At 45.8% G+C, this 15,956-nt stretch overlaps 2 protein-coding genes across 2 annotated transcripts in view; one reads left to right on the top strand and one right to left on the bottom strand.

Annotated features, from left to right (window-relative positions):
• LOC142198393 (uncharacterized) overlaps positions 1-15,956 on the top strand; it is a 600,588-nt gene that overhangs the window by 337,683 nt on the left and 246,949 nt on the right. The window lies entirely within an intron of this gene.
• Positions 1-15,956, bottom strand: part of LOC142198391 (uncharacterized) — a 617,468-nt gene that overhangs the window by 469,712 nt on the left and 131,800 nt on the right. The window contains exon 15 of the mRNA XM_075269418.1: positions 11,279-11,437. Within this exon, the coding sequence (XP_075125519.1) occupies positions 11,279-11,437 (159 nt within the window). The remainder of the gene's footprint in view (positions 1-11,278; positions 11,438-15,956) is intronic.

Raw genomic sequence — 15,956 nt, 5'->3', positions numbered from 1 at the left:
TGTACATTATCTGGGGTACACCAGTGTCATCCATGTGTCCTAATATCAGTATATACCACATATAGCATTATGTACATTATCTGGGGTACACCAGTGTCATACACGTGTCCTAATATCAGTATATACCACATATGGCATTATGTACATTATCCTGCGTACACCAGTGTCATACATGTGTCCTAATATCAGTATATACCACATATGGCATTATGTACATTATCCTGCGTACACCAGTGTCATACATGTGCCCTAATATCAGTATATACCACATATGACATTATGTACGTTATCCTGGGTACACCAGTGTCATCCATGTGTCCTAATATCAGTATATACCACATATGGCATTATGTATATTATCTGGGATACACCAGTGTCATCCATGTGTCCTAATATCAGTATATACCACATATGGCATTATGTACATTATCCTGCGTACACCAGTGTCATACATGTGTCCTAATATCAGTATATACCACATATGGCATTATGTACATTATCTGGGATACACCAGTGTCATACATGTGCCCTAATATCAGTATATACCACATATGACATTATGTACGTTATCCTGGGTACACCAGTGTCATCCATGTGTCCTAATATCAGTATATACCACATATGGCATTATGTATATTATCTGGGATACACCAGTGTCATACACGTGTCCTAATATCAGTATATACCACATATGGCATTATGTACATTATCCTGTGTACACCAGTGTCATCCATGTGTCCTAATATCAGTATATACCACATATGGCATTATGTACATTATCCTGCGTACACCAGTGTCATCCATGTGTCCTAATATCAGTATATACCACATATGGCATTATGTACATTATCTGGGATACACCAGTGTCATCCATGTGTCCTAATATCAGTATATACCACATATGGCATTATGTACGTTATCTGGGATACACCAGTGTCATCCATGTGTCCTAATATCAGTATATACCACATATGGCATTATGTACATTATCCTGGGTACACCAGTGTCATCCATGTGTCCTAATATCAGTATATACCACATATGGCATTATGTACGTTATCTGGGATACACCAGTGTCATCCATGTGTCCTAATATCAGTATATACCACATATAGCATTATGTACATTATCTGGGGTACACCAGTGTCATCTATGTGTCCTAATATCAGTATATACCACATATGGCATTATGTACGTTATCTGGGGTACACCAGTGTCATACATGTGCCCTAATATCAGTATATACCACATATGGCATTATGTACGTTATCTGGGATACACCAGTGTCATCTATGTGTCCTAATATCAGTATATACCACATATGGCATTATGTACGTTATCTGGGGTACACCAGTGTCATCCATGTGTCCTAATATCAGTATATACCACATATGGCATTATGTACGTTATCTGGGATACACCAGTGTCATCCATGTGTCCTAATATCAGTATATACCACATATGGCATTGTGTACGTTATCTGGGATACACCAGTGTCATACATGTGGCATACACCGCCATTTGGGTACGCAGCAGGGCGCAGATGTGAAGGAGTCCTATGTGATTTTGGACCGCTCATTTAGATTGCTGGTATTTGGACACCTCCAAGGCTCTGCAAAAACAACATGGTGTCCAGAAAGTCCCTCTAAATCTGCACCCCAAAAGCTAAAAAGCCCTTCTGAGCCCCGCTGTGTGCTGAAGCCACAGTGTAAAGCCACATCTACAACTTCTTTGTAACCAGGATAACCCACCTAATAGTTTTAGAAGTAAAGGTCTCTGATGTCATGAAGTGGGCGCAACGTATTCAGCACTGAAATGGCAGATTCCTTTAAAAATGTCAATTTTCGCTTTGAACATTAAAGGGATCCTATCATACAAACCCTTTTTTTCTGAGTAACACGTCGGAATAGCCTTAAGAAAGTCTATTCTTCTCCTACCTTTTGTTGTCTTCTACGCGCCACTGTTCCGTAGGAATCCCGGTTCTTGTTGGTATGCAAATGAGTTCTCTTGCAGCACTGGGGGCGGGCTCCAGCGCTCAAACAGCACTGGGGGCGTCCCCAATGCTGCGAGAGAACTCTCTTCAGCGCCGCCTCCATTTTCGTCAGCAGCGTCTTCTTAATCCTCTTCTTCCGGCGGTGGCTTGTAACTTCTAGGCCTCGGGCAGAGCAGACTGCGCACGCCCACAGGCCATGAGAAAATGGCCGCTTACAATACAGTGCAAGCGGCCATTTTCTCGTGGCCTGTGGGCATGCGCAGTCTGCTCTGCCCAAGGCCCGAGGTCTAGAAGTTACAATCCACCGCTGGAAGAAGAGGATGAAGAGAACGCTGTTGACGAAGATGGAGGCAACGCTGGAGAGAGTTCTCTCGCAGCATTGGGGACGCCCCCAGTGTTGTTTGAGCGCTGGGGCCCGCCCACAGTGCTGCGAGAGAGCTAATTAGCATACCGACAAGAACCAGGATTGTAGGCGAACGGCGGTGCGGAGAACACGACGAGAGGTAAGAGAAGAATAGCCTTTCTTAAGCCTATTCCAACGTGTTACTCAGAAAAAAAAGGGTTTGCATGATAGGATCCCTTTAATTTTTCGGAAGCACTATTGGCCTCAAAATGATAATACTCCTTGATACATTCCTTGAAGGGTGTCATTTCTAAAGTGGGGTCACTGTTAAGGGGTTTCCATTGTATTGATACTTTTGGGGCTTTGCAAATCGGACCTGGCACCTGAAAACTCTTCCGGCACAATCTGCTTTTCTTCCCCCCAGTGTCGCTCCTTCCCTTCCGTGCTCTTAGTTTGAGAAATTTTCTTGTAAATCTGGAGAATCGCTGTCACACTTGTAAGATTTATAACCTCCAGAATAAATTAAAGACGATCAAAAGATGATCCGATATAAAGCAGAGATACGGCAGATAATATTTATCATGTGTTTGGGTGGTGTGACTAACTGAAAAGCAGAGAATTTCACATTTTGAAAATTGAGATTTTTTTCAAAATTTCCATCAAATTTCCTAATTTTTTTTATAATTAAATACAAAATATTGATCAATGTTTACCACTAACATGATGTACAATGTGTTACGAAAAAACAATCTCAAAATCACGTGTGTAAGTTATAGAGTCTTAAAGTTATCGCCATATAAAGTGACACGTGTCTGTTTTTAAAAATGAGGCCGAGTCCTTAAGGTATTTTTAGGCCCAGACCTCAGAGTCTCTCCAAGCATGCAGACGCGCCTTTCACAAACATTTGGTGAGCTATTTGGATATATTACTTTCCTAGGCTGCACCTATTTGCCTATGTATGTACGTTACATTGTATCACATTACTTCATTGTACGATATGGAGCCTGGTTTGCTTTCTTACTTGAGAGACTGTACTTGGTAAAATCCCACATCATTGCAGCAAAGGCCTCTGGGAAGGTCGGGTGTGATGTTAAAGGGAGCGCCCTCTATTGGGCTGCATGACTGAGGCTCTTTCTTCCTAATTACATCATGGAAGACAGATTTGCATATTCTTCCCATGTTCCTTTGCACAGTGGAGCGCAAATGGCTTAATAAGACTCCACACACCTAAATGGTGGCCTCTCCCGAAGGAGTGATGACATCCCCTTAACCCTGTCTAGAAGCCTCTCACCTCTGCCAAGTCAGTCTTCTCTGCGCTGGGCTGAAGAGATCCAATCAGATCGAAACGGCCGTCTTCGGCTAAGAGACTGTACTTGGGAAAATACCAACATCATTGCAGCAAAGGCCTCTGGGAAGGTCGGGCATCATATTAAAGGGAGAGCCCTCTGCGTGACTGAGGCAGCAGCTGACTTCCTAATTACATCATGGAAGACAGATTTGCCTATTCTTCCCATGTTACTTGCCTCCATGCATTTTTGGCATGCAGTCTTGATTGATCATGGTGTCTCCCGAGGTGTGCCGTCTCTATTGTAGATGGATTGGTCTCATTATAGTTTGTTTCAAGTATTTTTTATGTTTTATATGAAAGTGCTTTGGGTTTTGCCTTGTTTATTTAAGATTTGTCCACAGCAGAAAAGATTCTGATTCGTTCCAATGATGGAAAAATAAGCCCTAGCCCTTTCTTTAGATAAAAAATGATGTAAGACCCCGTCTTATTTTCTGAGAAACACGGTATATTTAAAAAAAAATATATTTTTTTTTTTTATTTTTTTTTTTAGTTCCGCAAGGGGGCTTGTACCTGCAATTTTTTGCTGGGAGTTTTGCTGTTATTATTGAGGCTGGTCATAGAGCGACCGTAGGCCAGCCTCAATGCTAATAATAATATTGCAGGTCTAGAAGCCTTTAGAAGCAACAGGACGGTTCCCACAATCTCGCCAAACAGGAGCCGGTGGGGACATTTTTAGATATTGAGTCACACAATGGCCACAATCAGTAGACTGTGATCGTGGGCATTAGTGCTGGGTCTGCCCTGTCCATTACAACAGAGACCCGATAGCCATGGTGGGTACTCTGCAGCAGAGCGGCCGCCATCTTTAAAGGGGTTAATATGAAGATCAAAAGTTCATTTATATATATATATATCTCTTCAGTGCTGGATCCCACTTTTTCTTTTTTTCATCTCTTACACCCCTATGGTCCGAGGGATTTTCACGGCATAGACCTGCCCACATCTTTCTGACATTACACAGGATGATGGACAATACAGAAGACCCACCGAAAACTGGGGCACTGTCTGCCAAGGGTGAAGTCAATAGGATGAAGGCTCGGCCTCAGGGAATCTGCTGGAACAAGCTCATAGTCTAAGTACGACTGAGCCTACTTGTGCAGGCAGTGCCGGTGCCCGCTTGTTTGCTTATTTGGGCCATGAGTTGCCTAAAGGTAGTGGAAACCACTATGATGAAGAGCAATGACTGCAACCCCAGCAACATGGCCGGGTGTAAGTGCAGCTGATGAATATGTGGGTGACTCCGTGAGTATTGTTGTTTGTATTCAGGTATCAATGATAAGTGATGTAGGAGGAGCAGAGCTAGGTGACCCTGACAGTGATGACGGTGAGTAGTGGCCGGCCTACAAGAATGACCACAAGGAGGAGGAGGCCGGAAAGGAGGAGGAGGAGGAGGAAGCCGGGAGGGAGGAGGAGGAGGCCGGGAAGGAGGAGGATGGCTTTGCTACATTGCTTGCTACGCTCAACCTGGACACGCTGAGACAGACTTGTCGTGTAACAATCTAGAGAAAAATTCCAACACTGGGAAATGCCAGAACTGGAAACATATCTGTAACCGTCACCACTAGGACAGTAAAAGATTCGATGTTCGTTATTCGTTACGAATAGCCGCTCAATATTGGACTATTGGAAGGAATATCGAACCCCATTATAGTCTATGGGGAAAAATGCTCCGTTTCAGGGGATCCCACCATTCACCTCAGGAGGGTCACCAAGTCCACTATGATACCCCAGCAAATGATGCCAACACCTCTGCAATGCAACTGGGACAGCAGGGGGAGCATGTCTGGGGGCATCTAACAAGCCCAAGTCACTGTATTATGTCAGGATCCCCATCAACTTGTGATATGCCGGAGCTGACTTTATCGCATAGGAATGCATTGACCAGCGTTGATTGGCCGAATGCCATAGAGTACAGCATTCAGCCAATCAAAGCTGGTTCTGCCAGAGGCTCGTCTGTGAGGAGGCGGAGTCTAAGAATTGGACCAGAATAGAGACTGCTCTTAGACTCCGCCTCCACCGGCAGAAACAGCATTGATTCAACGCTGGTCAATGCATTCCTATGCCGAGATGTAGCAGTGTTGGCACTGCTACACCGGAGATGAGTGTGTGCTGAATCCTGCTGCACACTCAGCTATGCTGCATCGGACTGCTACATCAGCCAGCACTGCTATATCGGGCCGTGACCTGCTGCACATTCAGCTCTGCTGCATCGGACTGCTACACTGGCCAGCACTGCTACATTGGGCCGTGCGCTCAGCTTGACTACTCCGGAGTAGCCAAGCTCAGCAAACGGCCATCTCTGCTTCATCTCCGATGTAGCAGTGCTGGGCGTGCGCTCTGCTTGGCTGCATCTCCGGAGTAGTTGAGCTGAGCGCACGGCCTGATGTAGCAGTGCTGACCGATGTAGTAGTGTCCGATGTAGCAGTGCTGAGTGTGCGCTGAACCATGCTGCACACTCAGCTCTGCTGCATCTCTGTGTGTGCTGAGCTCTGCCACTTGTCAGTGTAGCAGAGCTGTGTCAGCACTGCTACATCTGAGATCGGACTAAAATGGAAACTGCTGTGGACCGATCTTAGACTCCGCCTCCTCCAGCAGAACCAGCGTTGATTGGTCGAATGCTATACACTGGCCAATCAACGCTGGTCAATGCATTCCTATGGGAAAAAGTCATCTCGCACATATCGCAAGCTGCCAGGGATCCCGACCAGATAGAGCCCCAAAGAGCTGGTGAGTGACATTCCCCCTAAATAAAGGTAACCCCTAGCTAACCCTCCTGTACATCTGTCCCTGTCTCACAGTCACATAGTTCACAGTCCCAAATTAGTCGAATGTTAAATTCACCATTCGTCTAAATTGGAGGTCACCTGATTTTGGCCGCCAATTCCTTTTTCCGATTTTTTTTCGATGCCTCTGTTGTCGTAGTTCCCGTCCCACCTCCCCTGCACAGTTATTGGTGCAAAAAAAAGCACCAGGGAAGGGGGGAGGGGATACAAATTTTTACTGCGTTTGCCTCGGGGTATTCGATTATAATCGAATACCTCGAACGGCCTGATATTCGATGGAACGGCGTTCGCTCATCTCTAGTCACCACCACTGGAATGTGTGTCCTCTTTTCTTACATTAACATTATTTGTTACCAGACATTATATATTTAAGGAACTTATCCCTTTAAGCCCTCTATGTTTTTGTTGTTGGGGCAGTTCTCTGATGCTCCAAGGAATAGCCCACATGTGTAATCACTCATTGTTTATTACAGTCCAGCAGTTCTTTCTGGGCTATTAGCCCCAATCTCTATTTAGGAGTCATCCCCTACATAACAATAAGACATCGATACGTCCATATATCATATAATATACATGTCACACAGGGTCTCCTTCCTTTTTCATGGTGACAATTCAGCTTCACAGCTTATATCCACAGGACGTTTCTTCCATGGATCCCGGTCACATTGACCTCGCAGATACAAGCTAATGTCACCCAAAAAGAGACTCTTATTGGCTGTTTAATATCTGTGAACTTCAAACAGGAGTGGTCTTATTTTCCATAAACTCTCCCATGTGACTTCTCTGATGATCATTGAATTTGGCTTTTGAAATAAAACATTTCCCACAATCTGGACATGAATATGGCTTCTCTCCTGTGTGAAATCTCTTATGCATAAGAAGATTTCCTTTCTGAGTAAAACATTTCCCACATTCTGCACATGAATACGGCTTCTCTCCTGTGTGAATTCTTTGATGTTTAGTAAGATTTGATTTATCTATAAAACATTTTCCACATTCAGAACATAAGTATCGCTTCTCTCCTGTGTGAATTTTCTGATGTCTAACAAGTTGGGGTTTAGATGTAAAGCATTTTCCACATTCAGAACATGAATATGGCTTCTCTCCTGTGTGACTTCTCTGATGCACAATACAACTATGCTTTCTTCTAAAAGATTTCTTACACTCAAAACATGAATACAGCTTCACTCCTATGTGATGATCCTGATGTGAAAGGAGTCTTGATTTTTCTACAAAACGTTTTCCACATTCAGAACATGAATACGGCTTCTCTCCTGTGTGAATTCTCTGATGTCTATTGAGTTTTGATCCATCTATAAAACATTGTCCACATTCAGAACATGAATATGGCTTCTCTCCTGTGTGAGTTCTCTGATGCACAACAAAACAATACTTTATCATAAAACATTTACCGCACTCTGAACATGAATATGGTTTCTCTCCTTTGTGAGTTCTTTGATGTTTAGTGAAGTTTGATTTATGTTGAAAACATTTCCCACATTCTGCACATGAATACGGCTTCTCTCCCGTGTGACTTCTCTGATGTTCATTTAGTTCGTATTTAGATATATAAGATTTCTCACATTCTGAACATGAATATGGCTTCTCTCCTTTGTGTTTTCTTTGATGTTTAGTGAGGCTTGATTTATTTTTAAAACATTTCCCACATTCTGCACATGAATACGGCTTCTCTCCCGTGTGACTTCTCTGATGATCATTTAGTTTGGCTTTAGATATAAAAGATTTCTCAGATTCTGAACGTGAATATGGATTCTCTCCTGTGTGAATTCTCTGATGTGCAGTAAGATTGACTTTTTGTGTAAAACTTTTCCCGCACTCCGAGCATGAATATGGCTTCTCTCCTGTGTGAATTCTTTGGTGTACAATAAGATTGTCTTTTTGCATAAAGCATTTCCCACATTCTGAACATGAATATGGCTTCTCTCCTGTGTGAATTCTCTTATGCATAAGAAGACCTGAGCTTTTATTAAACTCTTTTCCACATTCACCACATAGATATCTTTTCTTCCTGGTACTTGTGGTCACAATCTGTGGTTGGTCAGAAGGTTCCTGATGATTGGGGGGATTATATGATGGATCTGTACTGTGACGTCCTGGATGTACATTAGGGGTAATGAGGTTTTCTCTGGAGGAGCACTCCATCATATCTTCATCTGATAACATTACGTTTCCCTCAGAGATCGCACTGGGATTTTCTGTAGGAGTAAAATTGGATTCAGTGATTTTTCCTCTTTTTAGATGACGCAATACAGAAATTTATAACTTTCCTATTAGGCTGGATATACACTTACTATACAGAGAAACTAAACGTGGAAAAATGCTGACATGTCTGGTAGCAATAATCTGTCTCGCACGCCTTGTGCCACATACATGACGTGTTTTAGACCTTCTATTCACATCTACGTGGCTAAACCACACCTGAGAAACACCTAAGATATCCGCCTTGTGTAATGCAGTCTGCTCCCAAAAATGACACAGTGTTCCCATCCAAACATTGAATATCCCAGCACTTGGCTAAGGTAACGGTCACATACACAGTGTTGGATGGGTCTGCTCAGGTGTCCCTTCATCTGTGGCCATGTTGGGACTTTGGTGCCGTGTAACCAGGGGCCTGGACTATACACAAGGGTGCGGTGATGATGGGTATATAGCGGTATATTAGTAAGGGGTCTGGACTATACACAAGGGTGCGGTGATGATGGGTATATAGCGGTATATTAGTAAGGGGTCTGGACTATACACAAGGGTGTGGTGATGATGGGTATATAGCGGTATATTAGTAAGGAGCCTGGACTATACACAAGGGTGCGGTGATGATGGGTATATAGCGGTATATTAGTAAGGGGTCTGGACTATACACAAGGGTGTGGTGATGATGGGTATATAGCGGTATATCAGTAAGGGGCCTGGACTATACACAAGGGGGCGGTGATGATGGTTATATAGCGGTATATCAGTAAGGGGCCTGGACTATACACAAGGGTGCGGTGATGATGGGTATATAGCGGTATATCAGTAAGGGGCCTGGACTATACACAAGGGTGCGGTGATGATGGGTATATAGCAGTATATTAGTAAGGGGCCTGGACTATACACAAGGGTGCGGTGATGATGGGTATATAGCAGTATATTAGTAAGGGGCCTGGACTATACACAAGGGTGCGGTGATGATGGGTATATAGAAGTATATTAGTAAGGGGTCTGGACTATACACAAGGGTGCGGTGATGATGGGTATATAGCAGTATATTAGTAAGGGGCCTGGACTATACACAAGGGTGCGGTGATGATGGGTATATAGCGGTATATTAGTAAGGGGCCTGGACTATACACAAGGGTGCGGTGATGATGGGTATATAGCGGTATATTAGTAAGGGGCCTGGATTATACACAGGGGTGCGGTGATGATGGGTATATAGCGGTATATCAGTAAGGAGCCTGGACTATACACAAGGGGGCGGTGATGATGGGTATATAGCAGTATATTAGTAAGGAGCCTGGATTATACACAAGAGTGCGGTGATGACGGGTATATAGCAGTATATTAGTAAGGGGTCACAGTGTATCCAGCACATATATAGGAGTTATAATACAGCGGCCAATCCCTTTATTAGATACATCAGGATTCTACATTGAGCCGTCACCTGGAATCACAAGGACCCGAGAGAAGATGATGTTTATTATTTCCTTCACATGATCCGGAGCGGTGCGGCCCCGAGCACATAAACCAGTTGTGGTGACCTCACCATTCTAGATGGCGCCATCTTTTCTGTCCTTGTAGTCGCCGCCCTCACCAGACTTGTATTTTCCTTCTCAGCTTATTGTGACCGGGGACGATATTCAGTTCTAGATAATCCTCAGCCCTTTCTGACCCTCCGACCCCAAGGGATTGTCCCCGGGGAAGAACCGCGACAAATTATTCCTAGTAATCTGTAGGATCTCCAAGGAGAATAAGAGAGACTTCCCCCAATGTATTCACTAGGACTAATGGCGGGATGGAGACACTCCTGCCCCAGTCTGACCAGGACCAGAAACTCCTCCCATCTCTATCCAGTAGTCCAGTATTCACACAACGCTCGGCTACAACTTCTGCTTTATGGCTTATAGTTCTGTTCTTAGTTTAATAGCTGGAATTACTTTCTGCCGGAGAGTTACTGGACTGGAGGTCTAAGGGGGAACCGACCTGGAGAAACCTGGGACTTCTCCTTCTCCATTCATGACTCCGTACCTGTGGTAACACCTCCTGGAATCTCCTCCTCCACTTCCCTCTTACACAGGTGATGGCCCCTCATCCTCTCTTCTTCAGCCTCCGCTTTAATATCAGTCACATCTTCTCCCTGATTTCTGGCAATGGCTCCATCTGTAGGAAACACACAGTGATGGGATAGATTGCCATGTGATGAGGAGATGATGGGAGTAGTAGTATCTAGAGGAGAAAGTCTCCGCTCCTTACACTGCTGATCAGTCCAGGAATCCGTCTCCTCTTCTGCTTCTTCTTTAACCTCAGCCTTAATATCCATCAGATCTTCACCCTAAACAATGAAAAATAAGTTGGTCAGACCAGGATCCTGCAGATCAGTGTCCAGAGCCTTGTATAGGAGCTAAGCTGCAGTAACTGTATTCCGCCACTATACATAGGATGGCGCTGTCTGCTCCATTCACTGTCTATTGGCTGCTGAGAACATCTGACTGGTGGGGGCCCCGGGAGTCTAATACCACCGATCTGATAATTATGGCCTATTGTTCAGTAACTTTACAGTCGGATCTTGATGAGACATTAGCGCCATCTACCTGCTGATTGTCCGGGACATTCTCCTCTGGGCAGTCCTGTGGAGTAGTAGTATCTAGAAGAGAAAGTCTCCGCTCCTTACACTGCTGATCAGTCCAGTAATCCATCTCCTCTTCTGCTTCTTCTTTAACCTCAGCCTTAACATCCATCAGATCTTCAGCCTGAACAGAGAAGAAATAATATGAAAGTCACTTCAGTTCGGTCAGGTTTTGATGAGAATTTAGCGGCTTCTACCTGCTGTCTGGATCTGGCGGTATTATGTGCACATCCCTCCATATGTTCCTGTTCTAGGAAGGGTTACACGTGGCCTTCACCTGATGACCACAAGTAGTCCTTATACACTCTGTGTAATGACCCTCCGCACCCTCTAAAATATAATGTCCCTCTTGCTCCCACACTATGCCCAGGGAACATGTATTCACATTCCAGCCTTCAGCAATCAGTGCCGCCTCCACAGTGATGGAAGTGATCATTGCACTAAGAAAGGGGTTATGGCTGTGGGTCCGGACATGAAGGAGTCCCTGCATTAGGAAGGGTTACTGGTGCTCATACTTACTAGGCTGCGACTCCCAAGGGCACTCTGATGTAATTCAGAAAATGAGCTGTCACTGACTCATTTACTGCGCGAGAGGCGGAAGATTTGGGCTCAGGCGAGGGGAGTATCATAACTGCCTAATTCCTGCTGTGTGATTGATGGGATTAGTATTAATTGCTAAATAGTCTAACTCCATAGTATTATATCAGTGACAACCACCACCAGGGGAACTAGGAAGATCTGGGTACTGTCCTGTATACAACTAATGGTTGGGAACTAGAACAGCAACAGGCTGATACTACTAGCATTCTCTGCTAAGGACACTTATCTTTCCTCAAGACAGAACAGTGAATGGAAAACTTCAGCGCCATCTACCTGCTGATTATCTGGGACATTCTCCTCCGGGCAGTCCTGTGGAGTAGTAGTATCTAGAGGATAAAGTCTCCGCTCCTTACACTGCTGATCAGTCCAGTAATCCGTCTCCTCTTCTGCTTCTTCTTTAACTTCAACCTTAATATCCATCAGATCTTCACCCTAAACAAGGAAGAAACAACATTCACTTGGGTTCTGTCACTTTATGGTCAGGTTTTGGTGAGACTGTAAGGAGATGAAACATCCGCCATGTTTGACTTCAGTAGGTGATCCTGTGACTGATTCGGCCCCATCGGAAAGGTAGGTGACTACTGCGGAGAGACCCTGTATTACTGCAGATGAGGATGTCTGTAGTGTCAAATCTGATATATGTATATAGTACTGTATTATATATCTGCTTAGTAGGTTATATATGATATAGTTCATATAGCTGAAAAAAAAAACCTTGCATTTTTTTTTTTTGGGGGGGGGGCCTGAAAAATAGCAGCAATCCACTGCATTTACAAGTTCATACAGCTGAAAAAAAACCTTGAATTTTGGTGTTTCTTGAAAAATAGCAGCAATCCACTGCAGTTACTTCTTGCTATATACGTGCAAAGCAGTTTTTCAGGCTGTGTAACCCCAAAACAAGGATACAGAGCAATTACATCAGGCTATGTACGCTCAATCCAGATATCCCACCCCCAAAACCTAGGTAGAAGAGACAGAAATTCAGTCAGGCTATATCAGCTCGATCCAATTTTTTGTTCAATCCAGTATTGTTTGTTCTCCATGATGTGAAGTATGCCTTTGTCTCTTAAAAAGCAACCCAACATGAAGTCAGCCATGTGTGCCAGTGTGTTACTTGGCATGACTTTGCTGCCCCCAACTGTAAGGGTCACTCTCCCTTTCCTGCATTTTCCACTCTTCTTCACACCATCTGTGGTAAAGCAATGGGATGCACTGAAGTGCACCCTCTAGCCTCGTGTGGGACAGGGACATCAGATGCCACTTCATCCCCCTCATCTTTCTCCGCCAGCCAACGGTGTGAAAATGACAGGAGTGTGCTCTGAATGTTTTCTGCCCAGTAGAGGTTACTTCTCTCTTATGAAAATGGCCCCACTTTGACCTGTATATCAGGCACAATGGTGTAGGTTTCAAAGAACCTTTGCACAATCAAGTTGACAACGTGGGCCATGTGTGGACCGTGTTTGAGTCTGGCAAGCTCCAGATCTGCTACCAGGTTCCGGCCATTATCACAGACGCAAAAATGCCATGCCCCAGGTGTAGCAGGGAAAAACACATTGCCATCTCAGCCAGGATGGCATCCCTGACCTCGGAGACACTGTACTGTCTGTCCCCCAAGCTGATGAGCTTCAGCACACCCTGCTGACATCTCCCCACGCCAGTCTTACAGCGTTTTCCGATAGTAGCTGGGGTGGAGGTTGCAGTGTTGTAGGCTTTCAGATAACTCCTGCCATGAATTTTGGACTGGGAGAGGAGATAGGCTACCCCCGTCTGCACCCTGGGCCCAGACTCCACTACATTCACCCTGCCTGTCATTAAAGATAAGCAGCATCCCTGACCACAGGCGCTTGTCGATGCGTCGATGGTCAAGTGGACCTTGCAGCAAAGCGTGGAGCTCTGTGCCCGACTGATGTTATGGGACACATGCAGGTGCAAGGCAGGGACAGCACACCAAGAGAAGTAGTAACGGCTAGGCCCAGCATAGGGAGGTGCTCCAGCTGCCATCTGGTGACGAAAAGCCTGGGTATCCAGAAGCCTAAACGCCAACATCTCCAGGGCCAGCAATTTTGAGATGAGGCCGTTAAAGGCTTGGGCATGTGGGTGGCTTGTGCTGTACTTCTGCCTGCAATGAAACACCTGGGAGATGGGGAGTGGCTGGGAAGAGGCGCATGATGGTGCAGGCCAAAAGGGTGGATGAGGGTGAAATCCCCAATGTGTCAGAGACAGATGTGTAGGTGCCCTTGAATCATATTCTTGAACCATACTTGGCTGGATTGGACTTTCATTTTGTGCCAAAAGATGGTCAAGACAGCGATCCCTGAGCTAATACCGTTACACCGTCCATTACCAACTGCAGCACTGAAGTTACCATCTGTGTAAGTGGTACAACTTCGTTCTCTGCATTTAGCCATGCTCGATGCTATGCTAGCTGACTACAGTTGGTTGCTCCAGGGTTCTCTTACTGCTAATTGCCAAGGGAACTCAGATGTTTCTCAGCACTGAGGCCACCGCCTCTGAGATCCCAAGGGAACTTCACAGGAGTTGTGTATTGCAGAAAAAAAGATGAGAAAATAAGTGTAGGGCACAGAGGGATCAGAGAGGAGAGAGCTGGGGTCGGCCAGGTACTCCCACAACATGCGCCTATACTTGTCCCTCCTGGTACATGTATGAGTGCAGGAGCGGCGAGCTCCACCCCCTATATAGATGTGCCCCAGGACTCAGCAGCGCCATCTACCTGCTGACTGTCTGGTACATGGATGAGTGCAGGAGCGGCGAGCTCCACCCCCTATATAGATGTACCCCAGGACTCAGCAGCGCCATCTACCTGCTGACTGTCTGGTACATGTATGAGTACAGGAGTGGCGAGCTCCACCCCCTATATAGATGTACCCCAGGACTCAGCAGCGCCATCTACCTGCTGACTGTCTGGTACATGTATGAGTACAGGAGCAGTGAGCTCCACCCCCTATATAGATGTGCCCCAGGACTCAGCAGCGCCATCTACCTGCTGTCTGGTATATGTATGAGTGCAGGAGCGGCGAGCTCCACCCCCTTTATAGATGTGCCCAAGGACTCAGCAGCGCCATCTACCTGCTGACTGTCTGGTACATGTATGAGTACAGGAGCGGTGAGCTCCACCCCCTATATAGATGTGCCCCAGGACTCAGCAGCGCCATCTACCTGCTGACTGTCTGGTATATGTATGAGTGCAGGAGCGGGAGCTCCACCCCCTATATAGATGTGCCCCAGGACTCAGCAGCGCCATCTACCTGCTGACTGTCTGGTACATGTATGAGTACAGGAGCGGCGAGCTCCACCCCCTATATAGATGTACCCCAGGACTCAGCAGCGCCATCTACCTGCTGACTGTCTGGTACATGTATGAGTGCAGGAGCTCCACCCCCTATATAGATGTACCCAGGACTCAGCAGCGCCATCTACCTGCTGACTGTCTGGTACATGTATGAGTGCAGGAGCAGCGAGCTCCACCCCCTATATAGATGTACCCCAGGACTCAGCAGCGCCATCTACCTGCTGACTGTCTGGTACATGTATGAGTGCAGGAGCTCCACCCCCTATATAGATGTACCCCAGGACTCAGCAGCGCCATCTACCTGCTGACTGTCTGGTACATGTATGAGTGCAGGAGCAGCGAGCTCCACCCCCTATATAGATGTACCCCAGGACTCAGCAGCCCCATCTACCTGCTGACTGTCTGGTACATGTATGAGTGCAGGAGCTCCACCCCCTATATAGATGTACCCCAGGACTCAGCAGCGCCATCTACCTGCTGACTGTCTGGTATATGTATGAGTGCAGGAGCGGGAGCTCCACCCCCTATATAGATGTGCCCCAGGACTCAGCAGCGCCATCTACCTGCTGACTGTCTGGTACATGTATGAGTACAGGAGCGGCGAGCTCCACCCCCTATATAGATGTACCCCAGGACTCAGCAGCGCCATCTACCTGCTGACTGTCTGGTACATGTATGAGTGCAGGAGCTCCACCCCCTATATAGATGTACCCAGGACTCAGCAGCGCCATCT

The sequence above is a fragment of the Leptodactylus fuscus genome, chromosome 3, assembly GCF_031893055.1.
Source record: "Leptodactylus fuscus isolate aLepFus1 chromosome 3, aLepFus1.hap2, whole genome shotgun sequence".
Taxonomy (NCBI): Eukaryota; Metazoa; Chordata; class Amphibia; order Anura; family Leptodactylidae; genus Leptodactylus; species Leptodactylus fuscus.
This window is presented reverse-complemented; position numbering and strand designations above follow the sequence as displayed.